Genomic DNA, 14,759 nt, shown 5'->3' with positions numbered 1-14,759 from the left:
AGAGTTGAAGGTTTCAGAAAAGAAACATTTTAAAAAACTCCGCTTCTTCTTAAACTTATTTACCTAATTCCTCAGATAATTCACTTTTAGAAACTATAACTCATTACATAACAGTATTACTTACAGTTTTTACCTGTAAATAAGTTATTTTAGAGGACTTATAACTTACAGCAATAATAAGAAATAAATCAAATCTGGGGTTCCTACTGGGCTTCCCTGCTGGCTCAGAGGTTAAAGCATCTGCCTCCAATGCGGGAGGCCCAGGTTCGATCCCTGGGTTGGGAAGATCCCCTGGAGAAGGAAACGGTAACCCACTCCAGTATTCTTGCCTGGAGAATCCCATGGACGGAGAAGCCTGGTAGGCTACAGTCCACGGGGTCGCAAAGAGTCGGACACAACTGAGCGACTGAACCGAACCGGGGTTCCTACTACAGACAAGATACTTGGTTTAGTTACAATCTTTTATGCCCTAATCACCTTTTAGAAACCTCTATCATAGTATCAATAACCTCAGATATGCAGATGACACCACCCTTATGGCAGAAAGTGAAGAGGAACTCAAAAGCCTCTTGATGAAAGTGAAAGAGGAGAGTGAAAAGGTTGGCTTGAAGCTGAGCATTCAGAAAACGAAGATCATGGCATCTGGTCCCATCATTTCATGGGAAATAGATGGGGAAACAGTGGAAACATTGTCAGACTTTATTTTGGGGAGTTTCCAAAATCACTGCAGATGCTGATTGCAGCCAGGAAATTAAAAGACGCTTACTCCTTGGAAAGAAAGTTATGACCAACCTAGACAGCATATTAAAAAGCAGAGACATTACTTTGCCAACCAAGGTCCGTCTAGTCAAGGCTATGGTTTTTCCCGTGGTCATGTATGGATGTGAGAGTTGGACTGTGAAGAAAGCTGAGCGCCAAAGAATTGATGCTTTTGAACTGTGGTGCTGGAGAAGACTCTTGGGAGTCCCTTGGACTGCAAGGAGATCCAACCAGTCCATTCTAGAGGAAATCAGTCCTGGGTGTTCATTGGAAGTACTGATGCTAAAGCTGAAACTCCAATACTTTGGCCACCTCATGCGACGAGTTGACTCACTGGAAAAGACTCTGATGCTAGGAGGGATTGGGGGTGGGAGGAGAAGGGGACAACAAAGAATGAGATGGCTGGATGGCATCACCAACTCGATGGACGTGAGTTTGAGTTGGTGATGGACAGGGAGGCCTGGCGTGCTGTGATTCATGGGGTCGCAAAGAGTCGGACACAACTGAGCGACTGAACTGAACTGATCATAGTATTAACTCACTACAGTTCAAAGAGACCCTCCAAACAGCCAACATCCTTGGCAGTAGGAGCAGTGCTAACTCATAAGAGTTTGGAATCCTTTCTATTTCTTCTCCTTACCCATTTCTTTTAGTTAGCCCTTCTAGTTAGCTTAGTTTTAATTAAGTTTCATACAGCACTCTAGCTGACTCTTGTATCTGGCTGGTCTCCTTCAAAACCTTGAAAAGAACTAATTCACTTATGCTGCTGCTGCTGCCAAGTCACTTCAGTCGTGTCCGACTCTGTGTGACCCCATAGACGGAAGCCCACCAGGCTCCCCCGTCCCTGGGATTCTCCAGGCAAGAACACTGGAGTGGGTTGCCATTTCCTTCTCCAATGTGTGAAAGTGAAAAGTGAAAGTGAAGTTGCTCAGTCATGTCCGACCCTTAGCGACCCCACGGACTGCAGCCTACCAGGCTCCTCCATCCATGGGATTTTCTAGGCAAGAGTACTGGAGTGGCTTGCCATATGCTAAACTTTCTTAAAATACCTTTTTCTTTCTGCAAGAACTAAGCTATGGCCTGTGTAGACCCAGTCCAGCCCTGGCATTTTTCCTCCCACTGAAGGTATAGAGAGCCTTCCCAGGTGGCTCAGTGGTAAAGGATCTGCCTGCCAATGCAGGAGACCTGGGTTTAATCCCTGGGTTGAGAAGATCCCCTGCAGTGGGAACTGGCAACCCACTCCAGTATTCTTGCCTGGAGAATCTCCTGGACAGAGAAGCCTGGCGAGCTACAGTCCACGGGGTCATGAAGAGCTGGACACATCCAAGTACAGCTGCAGCAGCAGTTTATTCTTTAGCATTGTTCTTTCTTATCCTCTGAGTCCTCACCCTCTACTTAAATTTCTGTGCAAAATGGAGACCCAAAATCTGTCAACATTTGACAAATCACTTTATTAGAGGGACTGCCTTAAATAAGTAAAAAGAATTTTTTTAATGACTTTGAATATTTAGAAACTTGAAAATTAGTTCCTAGCTTTTAAAAACTAGCTTTTCTGTACAAAATAAATATATTTATTTGATATGGTTATTTTTGCCCCCAGGGTGAATTCAGTTTTATGAGCAAATATAATTAATTGAAATCTCCTGATGATGAAGCTGATCTAGAAATAATTTGTTCACATATGAGCCAAAATCAAATTTTCATGTAGGTACATTACTTTGAAAGCTTTTTAAAAATTCTGTCAGGTTTTTTCAGTTGAAACACCTTCAGTTCAGTTCAGTTCAGTTGCTCAGTCATGTCCGACTCTTTGCGACCCCATGAATCTCAGCACGCCAGGCCTCCCTGTCCATCACCAACTCCCGGAGGTCACTCAAACTCATGTCCATTGAGTCAGTGATGCCATCCAGCCATCTCATTCTCTGTCGTCCCCGTCTCCTCCTGCACCCAATCCCTCCCAGCATCAGAGTCTTTTCCAGTGAGTCAACTCGTCGCATGAGGTGGCCAAAGTATTGGAGTTTCAGCTTTAGCATCAGTCCTTCCAATGAACACCCAGGACTGATCTCCTCTAGAATGGACTGGTTGGATCTCCTTGCAGTCCAAGGGACTCTCAAGTGTCTTCTCCAACACCACAGTTCAAAAGCATCAATTCTTCAGTGCTCAGCTTTCTTCACAGTCCAACTCTCACATCTATACATGACCAAGGGATGTTTAATTTCGTCTCCTCTCTACGTCCTCATTATGCAATAGAAAACTAAGAAGCAAAATATTTTCTGCCAGGAAAAAAATTTTTTTTTCATTGCAAAACTGAGTATAACTTTTATACTACATTGCTGCTTAAATAAGGATTTCTCTTTTTTTTATTTTTATTTATTATTTTTTTTAATTAATTTATTTTATATTGGAGGCAAATTATTTTACAATATTATATTGGTTGGTTTTGCTGTACATTGACATGAATTCACCCCAATTAATCATTTTTAAATTTATAATAAGCTGTAACTATTCATTATCCTGTCACTTTGTAAGTCTAATAGAATGAGAACAGCTGTCCTTCTAGTCTCTGAATAAGTAAGAGTCTTTCAGAGTGATGCAGAGACAATATCAGAACAGCATGCCCAGGGTACACAATGCAGAATTCACTGAAAATTGGTGATCTGAGAGCTGGAGACACTCGTGTGTGTGTAAACATTTGTTCAGCAGCTGAAGTAATGGCAGTACATTAAACCAATAGAATTACTTCTTCTGGCACCTAACAGAAATGTTAATTGATCATCAATCATTAGCTTGTAATAAAAGGGCTGAACTTGCAGTTCTGAATGTATAGCCAGAAAAATTAAGTGAGAGACATAAATGTTATAAAAAAGAAAAATGTTCCAGGCTAAATTGCTTTAAATTACATTGACCTCATCACTGTACCTTTAAAACCTGTCCTAATTGAGAGCAATTGATTTACCATTCCAGCTTTCCTGTAAAACCTATCAGATCCCAAATTCAAAATGTTAAGGGCCCTTTGCCAAATTATTCTGCAGCTGAGCTTTCCTTTGAGATTCTTAAATGATGACCAAGGCACAAGCCAGGTAGAAAAACGATACTCAATGAATTTAAGCCTCAAAAATGAGTGACATCTTTTTTCTCCCACTGGACAGGGTGATAAGGTCAAGGAAAATAATTTTTAGCTTACAATAGCACAAAAATATGGAAGATACTAGTGCCAAAGTGGGACCACCATGATAAAATGATCAAGTTTCCGGAAGTGAAGGAGAGTTTGTGAGGAAGGTTTTTGGAGAGACTTGTGCTGTACAGTGAGCATGGCCCCCACCACTTTCCGCCTGCGGGAAAGCAGAGGGTGACTGACCTGCTGCTCATCTCAGCTCTGGAATGAGGGTCACTGAAACGATAGGAGAACTTGCTATGGCTTCCCTGCAGAAAGGGGACACTTTGGGCTAGAGTCTGCCTCATGACTCATGAAACTAAACCATGAGAGAGATGTTGGCTACAATGGTCTGTTACTTGTGGTTCTGGGTCATTGCTACTATCTGAAAGGGGCTCCAAAATCACTGCAGATGGTGATCGCAGCCATGAAATTAAAAGACACTTGCTCCTTGGAAGGAAAGTTATGACCAACCAAGATAGTATATTAAAAAGCAGAGACATTACTTTGCCAACCAAGGTCCGTCTAGTCAAGGCAATGGTTTTTCCCGTGGTCATGTATGGATGTGAGAGTTGGACTGTGAAGAAAGCTGATCGCCGAAGAATTGATGCTTTTGAACTGTGGTGCTGGAGAAGACTCTTGAGAGTCCCTTGGACTGCAAGGAGATCCAACCAGTCCATTCTAAAGGAGATCAATCCTGGATGTTCATTGGAGGGACTGATGCTAAAGCTGAAACTGCAATACTTTGGCCACCTCATGCGACGAGTTGACTCACTGGAAAAGACTCTGATGCTGGGAAAGGTTGGGGGCGGGAGGAGAAGGGGACGACGGAGAATGAGATGGCTGGATGGCATCACCGACTCTGTGGACGTGGGTTTGAGTGTACTCCGGGAGTTGGTGAAGGACAGGGAGGCCTGGCGTGCTGTGATTCATGGGGTCGCGGAGAGTTGGACACGACTGAGTGACTGAACTGAACTGAACTGAACTGAAAGGGTTGACAGTTTCAGAAATATAACATTTTACAATTCCAGCTCTTAAGCTGATTTACCTAATTCCTCAAATAATTCACTTTTAGAAAATATAACTCATTGCGTAACAGTATTACTTATAGATTCTTATATATAAAGAAGTTATTTTAGAGGACTTAAAGAGGAGGAGGACACGTCTAAGAAATATGTGCCTTCTTTTCCAAAGTCAGGTCAAAGGCCTCTAACTCTCAGGGCCCAGATGTGGAATTCTTAGTAGGAATGTTATCTGGGAATCCTTTTAAAGGGACTCCACTAAAGACTGAACCGCATAAAGGAAACTGCATTGGTGGGGCCTGGAAGAGGTATCTCCAAAGATTTCGAATGACTTAAGCATACTCCATTTTATGACACTGTCAACCACGGAATAATTCTCTGTCTCCCTTCCCCTCTTTCATGTCCATGTCCCAAACACTAAGGGATAAGAAATGTCAGCTAGCAAGATGAAGAATAAAATCACCCACTGGAGAAGAATCAATCAGGCTCTCTTCCCAGTCTCTCTGGCAGATCCTCTCCTGCACCAGGTTGCAGCTGAGAGAAAGGAGAAGATTTAATATTGCATCAAGCTTGGAGTTTTGATTCTTTTTTCTGAACAAGGAGATTTAAACGAGTAAATCAACACTGTGCTAGCAACTTAAAGCTACATGAGAGCTATCTGTTCACTAAAGAAACTAGGGAGGGCATGCTGCCTGCCCCAGCCTCATTCAGGGATAAGGGGAAACCACCCGCACTGAGTAAATGTTAAAGGGACAGTGCAAAAAAGCGATAAGGTTACTGTAATGAATGTATCCCATGAATCTGAAATGTTTCCTGTGTGAGTTACACAATGATTTTTTAAGACCCCACATATTATGTTTGCAGTTGCTCACCTTTGACAAGGCATTTTCAATGGAATGGTGGGAACAAACTTCAGATTACAAAAGACTAAAAAGTGAACGAAAATGAGATGTGAAAGCACCTATTACACTGCTCCTTAAGAGACCCTGGCTTGGAAGGACAAGGTCTAGAAAACAAAAAAGCTCAAGAGAGAGCCTAAGGTGAGAGAGCCTCAAGCATGTTTTCAGGTATTAGGGAAGGAACAGTAGAGCAGATTGAAAATAGAGGGAAACAGAGGGGTAAGTGATAGAATGAGATCTTAGGAGTTGAAAGTAAAGGGGGTAAAAGGCACTTGGAGATATACTGGGTGTTGAAAACAAAATGGAACACTTCTGTCTGACACTGAAGGCATCAGGAGGAATTTTAGAAGACGAATGTCTACAGAGAGGGTAGGAGTTGAAAGAGTTCCTGCCTTATGACCATTACTTCTCCATCAATCACAAGATGACGAACTAGGGAGATCAGGGAGAGTGGAGACTGAGAAAAAGGCCTTAAGAGAAGAATGAGAGTTTGAAATAGCTGCTGAAGGTAACTGAAGAGTGAAAATATAAAGGATGAATGAAGAGAATATCAATAGTATAGAGGATTCCATTGAAACTGGGGGCCCTGTGCCTCGGGGACCCGGATGGCTCCCACTGTATACTTTTTCTCTAATTGTGCTGAACATCCATACATGGGAGTGAAGAAACTAATGGAAAATTGTTGGAAAGTCTCAGACCTGCAGACAACAGAAAGCAAAGAGATGGTTGGGAATCTGAGGTGATAGTGGGAGGGAAGTTCAAATTACTGACCATAGAATTTTGCCTCGTGAAGGAAGTAATCAGATGAACATTGACAGATGCAGAAAAAATGAAGGGATTAAGAAACTAGAGATATAGATAAGGTTGATGAGCTGCTGGAAGGAAGCTATAAATGAGAATTGATGTTCCTCCAAACCCATAGTAATATAACAACAAAGACAATAACAAATGGCTATTAGATATTAAGTAATTGGGGCTCCCCAGGTAAAGAACCCACCTGCCAATGCAGGAGACATAAGAGATGCGGGTTCGATCCCTGGGTTGGGACGATCCCCTGGAGTAGGGCATGGCAACCCATTCCATTATTCTTGCCTGAAGAATCCCATGAACACAGGAGCCTGATGGGCTACAGTCAATAAGGTTGCAGAGAGTCAGACACGACTGAAGCAACTTAGCATGCAGGCACACATTAAGCAATTACTGTGTGCCAAGGAGTGCTTTACATGTTTTATTACATTTAATCATCAGAACAACCCTGTGAGGTAGTTACTATTTTTCTATCCCCTTTTTTCCTTTCAGATGAGTAAATTAAAGTGCTGAGAGTTTAAATAACTCGCTAAGATCAAAGAGCCAGTATGTGGTACAGCCCACTTTCTTAACCACCATGCAGGCTAAAGTCAAAGACCTGAAGATACTGTTAATTTACAAAGGAAGGAAGGTTCACAGGAAACAGAAGGGAATGAGCAGTAAAAAATAAGTGAAGAATGGGTGGGCAGAGTTTGGGGGAAGAGTACAGAACGAACAGGGATAAAGCTGGAAGAGACAAGAATAAATCATTGAGGAGGCTTACAATTAGAATGGTGCTAAAGGATTACCAGAATGAATGGCACTGAAAAAAATAACTGACCCTATTTGCCCAACTTTTTAAGTAAGATTATTAGTGCCAACACAAAAAGCATACTATATGTAGTAAACTCAAGGAAGTTCAGAGAATATAGTTGAAAAGACCTCATGCCAGCCCCCAAGGAACTGACAATCTAGACACAAATAAAACAAGTACTTTTTGAAAGCATGATACAAATCAGAGTTAAGAAAATGTCAGAAAGACTAAACTGTAATACTCTGAGGCTCAAATTTTTGAAAGACTGCATTTGCCTGGAGAGATCGGAAAAATTAGATGTAACCCTCTGGATACGTAGGATGGACAAGTAGAAAAGTAAGGCAGTGTTTCTAAAGAAGAAACTGCGTGAACCAAGCATGGAGGCAGGTGAGTCTAGGGAACCCTGGGGAGCAGTAAGCAAGGCAGGCTGATTGGTGCCCTGGACACAGATAAGATTGGAAAAGTAACCTGGGATCATGATGTAACTTAGGATGACATCCTGAATTTCATTTAATTCAGAAGGCAATGAGAAACTATTAGAGGGTTTGATCTGTGAAATTATAGGATTGAAGCTTTAAGCCCAGGGCCTCATTAGAAGAACCTCCTCCTCAGAAGTTTTAATTTATTTTCCAGAAAAAGACATCCTCATGGAATGACATACCATCTTAACAGTGGTGAAAGTCATATTTTCTTGGTAATAAGATTTCTACAGTATGATCACTATCCTATAAAAATGAAGTTTTCCTTATTTTTTTCCCTGAAGAAGTTAATTACCTTACGCTTGTCCCCTTCCAGAAAATCTTTTAAATGCTATGAAATAAAGTAAAAATGAATATGAAAAGCAGCCTATTAAATAGAGAAGTTATAAGGCAATATGCATCTGAGGGGTACATGACAAAACAGAGAAGAATTTTGCTTTGGTTTAAAAACAAAAAACAGGATGGGAGGAGATTTAGGAACCAATGGCAACCCACTCCAGTGTTCTTGCCTGGAGAATCCCGGGGACGGCGGAGCCTGGTCGGCTGCCATCTACGTGGTCGCACAGAGTCGAACACGACTGAAGCGACTTAGCAGCAGCAGCAGCATGTGTCTAACCCCACTCCAGTACTCTTGCCTGGAAAATCCCATGGACGGAGGAGCCTGGCAGGCTGCAGTCCATGGGGTCACTAAGAGTCAGACACGACTGAACGACTTCACTTCCACCTTTCACTTTCATGCATTGGAGAAGGAAATGGCAACCCACTCCAGTGTTCTTGCCTGGAGAATCCCAGGGACGGGGGAGCCTGGTGGGCTGCTGTCTGTGGGGTCGCACAGAGTCAGACACGACTGAAGTGACTTAGCAGCAGCAGCAGCATGTGTCTATGTGGACCAGTTCTTTTTATCAGTCTTCTGTGGATCTCCACACATATGTCAGCAATGCAGAAGCCCTCCAAAGGCATGCCAAGGGCACTCACCAATTTGTTCTTTGTGCCATGGTTAGCTTTAAGTCTATAACATCAAAACATATTCATAAATGTGCTGTGTTTGTTTTTTAAATGTATTAAAAAGAATCACTACAGAAAAGCTGATTGTTTCAATGAGCAAAATCTTTTCTGTGGGAATAAATGATGGGTCTGGCTGGTTTTCCTCAAATCATATTCCAGTGGCACCTGCATCTGAACACCTGGGGATGCTTCTCTAAATGTAGGTACCAGGCCAGCCTCCAGACCAGAAAATCAGAATCTCTGAATGTAAGGCCTGGCGATCTGAACTTTTATAAACTTCCTAGGTGATTTGTATATATGCTAGGCTCTTGAATCTCTGATCACCTGGAAGGATAACAAAACAAAATAGAACTGGTTGCCTAAAGGAGACAGGTGGGAGGTAAGACTTTTTCATTATAAACTCTTTTGTGCCTCTTGAATTCTAAACTTTTTCACAAACAAGACTCGCGAAAAATGAGCATCATATTTCTATTTGCACCTCTACAAAACCAATCAGAGCATCTGGCAAATAGGATAAGAAAGTTGGTGGATATGAACTAAGCAGCACGATCATAAATGGCATGCGTGCGTGCTAAGTCACTTCATGGGCTGTAGCCTACCAGGATCCTCTGTCTGTGGGTTCACCAGGCAAGAATACTGGAGTGGGTTGCCATGTCCTCCTTCAGGGGATATTCCCGACCCAAGGATCAAACCCCATCTCCGACGTCTCCTGCATTGGCACCAGGTTTCTTTACCACTAGTGCCACCTGGGAAGCCCCATAAATGGCATAGTTTATAACAAATGTAAGTATTGATAACATACTTTTTTTCACCTAGATTTCGTCTCCCTTCCTCCTGACCTTCTCAAAACAGAGTAATTACTGCATTGTCAACTGCGTTTGCACCAAGACCTATGTTTTGCTCCTTATTTTCTTGGTGGTAGTTAATTCATCTCTCCTGCCTGGAACTTATCCGAGTCACATGGTTGAGGCTGGAAAGTGTAGATAAAACTTCCCATATCTTTCTTAGTCACTCTTTTACGACTGGTAACTGTTTCCTTCTCATAAATGCCAGGATATATGATGTTTGGCATTCACCTTTTGCCTTTACAGAAAAAAAAATTATATATAAGTATCTTGCTATACAAATATATATTAATTGGGCTAAAATTGCTTTCAGCTGTTAATCAGATAGACTATGCCTTTGGTAATTTTTTGAATTTTAAGCAGCTAGTCTTTTGAGTAACAACGAAAATTGCTAGCAGTGTGTTTACAGCAAAAACTGTTATAGAAATGCAGTTGCAACTTCCTTTGACATTTTCCTTCTCACTGGATTCTGTATCTATAGTAAAGATAACTTATTTTGATATATTCAATCCTTGTTTAAAGCAAAACAAACAAAACCCCTCAGTTCTGGAATGCTCTTAAAATTATAAAGGCATCTTCTTTAGGAAAAGATTAATATCTACTTTCCCTGAAATGGCAACCTTCTCAAACTCCTTCTTCATTTCTTTCTAGTCTGTGCAGACATTGCTGTCAGGTGAGGGATTGCCAAGAAGAGTCACTAGGGTTGTCACAGATCAGGACAAAAGAAGAAGTACTATTTGGAAAGCAAGCTAATTTTTGACCAAAACCTTCTCCTTTTATATCTGTTCCACCTGTCAGTGCTTGTTGTGCATCCCTTCCTGACTAAAAAAGAATAAAGAAAACTTGGAGAGGCCACACGTTCATCAAAAAGAGATATATACAACAGTATATGTGGCGAGAATACTATGATTCACCCCCTAGAAAAGAGTTTAAAAAGAAATTGAGACGCTTTATGTCCTGACCAATTATATTCTTTTTATGGAGCACAAAACAAATCCCAGGCTCAAGTCCAAAGCCTGGAATAGTGTCATGAGAGGACAATCATTACAAAACCATCACTTTGACACAGTCCTTTTGTAACAGTACACTTTGCATTATGTTCAAGTAGACATACAAAAATAGAATGGAAACTTAGGAAACTTTCACTTAAGAAAGTTTCGCTGGTTGGAACTTAAGTAGCTTTTCTTTTACAGGATTAAGTTCAACACCTTATAAGTATAACCTTAATTCTTGCCCATCAGGTTCAGTTTCAGCAAAAGCAATGTCAACAACCAGCTCATACTCACTTTGGGTCACTTCTGTTTTTACCAGAAAAAAGTACAAGTAAAAATGTGGCACTATGCTTTAAATATCACAGCATAAAATGCTTTCCAGTGTTGAAAAGTAAATTCAAAGGGATGTCAAATGCACTTGTATCAGAAGGTCACACAGTATCTCTAAGTTTTTCATTTTCTGTTCAATGAAGATATTGTTCAAGTGAAATGCAGACACAGATTTTTTGATAAATTTTTCATAAAAATATAGCAGAATTAGTGGCTAGCTAGGTTAACATATATATTTTTTACATTGTATGAAAAAATTAGTAGAAAGGCAACATGAAGTATTTTGCCATTGTTATTGGGCTACAATAAAAAATGTGGCATATAAAATAAATAATGAAAGACTGCCTATAGTAGATATTAGAAAAGAACTTCCAAACTTAAGAATGATTTTCTTAAGTCTCTCAATAGCCTAGTGTTTTGATGAATTTTGAAGGAAGAAAGGAGAGGGTGAGAAAAGTCAAACAATTGAAACTACTAAAAAAAAAATCATAATAATCAGAAGGTTAAGTTTAAAAGTCTCATTTTTCCCAAATACCCTAAATGGTAAAAAGCTCACCAATCACCTCCACGAGTGCATCAGTGTACTGGTAGCTATTTAAAATCACCCTGGAAGTATTTTTGTCTGTAAAAGTTCTAAGATTGAAAATACAATCAGGCAGCATGAATAGAAACACAAACATCCTGATCATACTTGAAATTTTTCATGTTAAAATCTGTGCGATTTGTTCAATAGAATATAGGATATCACTGTTTCCTTTTATTCATAGTTATAAGTAACTGTATTCCTCTGATTCTCTATATCAAAATTTTCTTCGCTACCACGTTCCTCAATAAATTTTCTTAAATATTTCTGTCTCCTAATGAAGTTATTATGTTCATTATTATGATGATTAAAATAACCATTATTACTATTCATTCATATGACATTATATATTTTAGGAGCATACTATTATCACATGAATTATTTTTATGATCTTTTTATAGCAGCATAAATGTCACAGTGGTTTTCACTGCCATTGAAAATCTCATGCAGAATTATTTCCATTTGTCAACACTAACCAAAAAAACTATTTGCATTCACTTAAAGTAATAGCTATAAAAATGCCCTTTCTACATTACTTACCAATTTAATTAAACCTAGAGGATTCAAATTTATTTCATTATAAAAAGTTCCCCATGTTTGCTGTAATTTTTTTTCAATTTATGGATTTGATCTAGGACACCTGCTTGCATCGAAAGAATTTATGTATTGAGGCATTGTAAACTTTTCTTCGGGGTATTTGATACTGGAAATAGTAGACTCAATAAATATGGAAAAGACTTTCAGAGTATTATGGATGGAAAATAGTTGATAGTTATCTTAGTAAAACTTCAGTTGCTGGTCTTTTGTCATTATGGCCTCTGATACATATCAGAGGATTTTCAGCTCTTGCTAATAATGATAACTCATTGATTATTTATGTCCATTAACTTTATGTACTATATTACCAACCAAATTAAGTTGACTGCTATTACAAAATCCCACCCTCTTACTACCTCAAATTATGAGTAGTTCACATATCAGAAAGCCGTTATGTGTGAACATCTAGGACATGTTATTCAGCATTGGTCTAGTTGCACCAACAGGGGCTATGGCAGCTGGACTCATTTTTTGTTATGAAATACATTAAAACCTCAGAAAAAAATGCTCACCAAGTCTTACTAATGACACATCCTCCGTAGTGCATTAATATAGTGAGAATATCTCAGATATGTCCAAAATTCCAAAACATTTCATGAACTGAAACCCTATGCAAAGAGTTCTTTAGAAAAACTAGCATTGCTATGGTTGCACTGCCCCCTAGGGTGAAAATAACATGTGTTTACGCTGAAGTTCATTTGCCTTTTTCAGATCAGCATTTTCATGACCCATTTGTCTAACTACGGGAATGACCGGCTAGGATTATACACATTCGTCAACCTGGCCAACTTCGTGCAAAGCTGGACCAACTTGAGACTTCAGACTCTGCCTCCAGTGCAGCTGGCTCACAAGTATTTTGAGCTCTTTCCTGATCAAAAAGACCCTCTCTGGCAGGTAAGATTGGGTCAATAATTGGTATAATTAATTAATCCCACAAACAAATGTTCTATGAGTTAATACAAATCTGAAAAGTGAAGTCATCGGGGCGGGGGGGAAATAATGTACATTTTGGAAATGTTAGTAGATTTGAGAAACTTCATAGTGGGCCAGATTCTCCATTCCCAGGCCCTTTAGAAACTATGAATGCTGAAAGCTCAGTGAGAGGGTTAGTGGATGTCATATTTTCAATCAGGAGTGGGGGATCAATTTGCAGATTGCAGTAGATTGACAGAACAGAAGATGGTTTTAAGCATGTATTAGGCAGGGTGTCGGCCTTGAACACATCCGTATACCTCTCCTGACTAAACAACATTAAAGGGACAGGTGAGCAGAGTTCAGAACTGCTATCTGCCTCTGAACCACAGGGTCACCGACAGCTGCAAAATATAGGCAAAAGCATTAGTCAGGTATTACTTTGGACATGGGGGAAATGTTTAGAGGCAAAATCACTGAGCTTCTTGAGAGAAAATGTCTCGTAAATATGGCATATTCAAACGGTCCCAGGCATAACCCAGATTTCAAAGCTTACACTCTACATGCCCTAGAATTACAGAAACACACTTGGAGCTTGAATTGCCCACCCCACGACCCAGGGAAAGTAATAATCTTAGCAAGCAGCTGCATAGTGCCTGTCATCTGTCTGACCGAGTTCTTTACATATGCTCATCCACTCAGTCTTCACAGCTACCCTGTGAGGCACAGTTACTACCCCATTTTACAGATAGAGAAACTGGGGCAACACAGAGAGGCTGAGACATCTAAGCAAAGGCATACAGCTATTGTGTGACAGAATGGGAATGAATTCTGGGCCACGTGGCTCCAGACACTGCACTCTGAATCTCTGTTCTGAGTGAGAATTACTGACAGAGCTGACGGTACAAGAATAACGATCTTCAGAAGTTGTTGTTTAGAAATAGAACTCAGTACATTCCACAGGCTGAAGCTGCAGTAAGCTCTGCACTTATACCCTATTCATTTGTCTGTGAACTTGACCTAATTGCCTCGTAAGCACAGACAGATAACCCCAAGAAGAAACATAACTACATATTTTAGTAGGTTAAAGCCGGTGGTTGTAGAAATATCACTGCATACTATTTGGCAGTTAAGATTTTTAAAACATCCGTCTTTTTATCTTAACCACTACAGAACATCACCAAGCGTCAACCACTGGGAAGATATGAAGCTTTCCTGCTAATATAACACTTTATTTTAAAATTGAAATCATTATTATTTCAGTTGAAACCACTTTTTTCCTAGAACGATAGCCGAAAAAAATACCCTTACCTTACTCTTAAAATCTGTTGTTTATGCTAAATAAGCAGGTGTGTTTAACTACGCATGTAGTATTAATTGAATAGAAATAGAGCGCTGTCCCATTTGCCTATTCCTGAAAAGTATTAAAAGTGCCATAATAGTTTATGTAATATGCAGCTAGCGGTTAAAATTAAGGATGTTCTAGATGCAGTTTGCACAGTGAGTTTGGTTTAAGTACTGTTTTCCAAAAGCAGATTGCCTAAAGTAGTAATGCACCCTCATTTTACCCTTTTGCAGAAATTTA

At 40.0% G+C, this 14,759-nt stretch overlaps 1 protein-coding gene across 2 annotated transcripts in view; it reads left to right on the top strand.

The window, feature by feature from the left end:
- The window catches only part of LOC129562086 (bifunctional heparan sulfate N-deacetylase/N-sulfotransferase 3), a 189,265-nt gene that overhangs the window by 137,114 nt on the left and 37,392 nt on the right, over positions 1-14,759 (top strand). For both annotated transcript variants that reach the window (XM_055435036.2, XM_088836150.1), the window contains exon 7: positions 12,974-13,156. In XM_055435036.2, the coding sequence (XP_055291011.1) occupies positions 12,974-13,156 (183 nt within the window). The remainder of the gene's footprint in view (positions 1-12,973; positions 13,157-14,759) is intronic.

This window comes from Moschus berezovskii, chromosome 5 (assembly GCF_049115385.1).
Source record: "Moschus berezovskii isolate FMDL1 chromosome 5, NW_MosBer_1.0, whole genome shotgun sequence".
NCBI lineage: Eukaryota > Metazoa > Chordata > Mammalia > Artiodactyla > Moschidae > Moschus > Moschus berezovskii.
The sequence above is the reverse complement of the archived record's forward strand: the minus strand, read 5'-3'. Positions and strand labels throughout refer to the sequence as shown.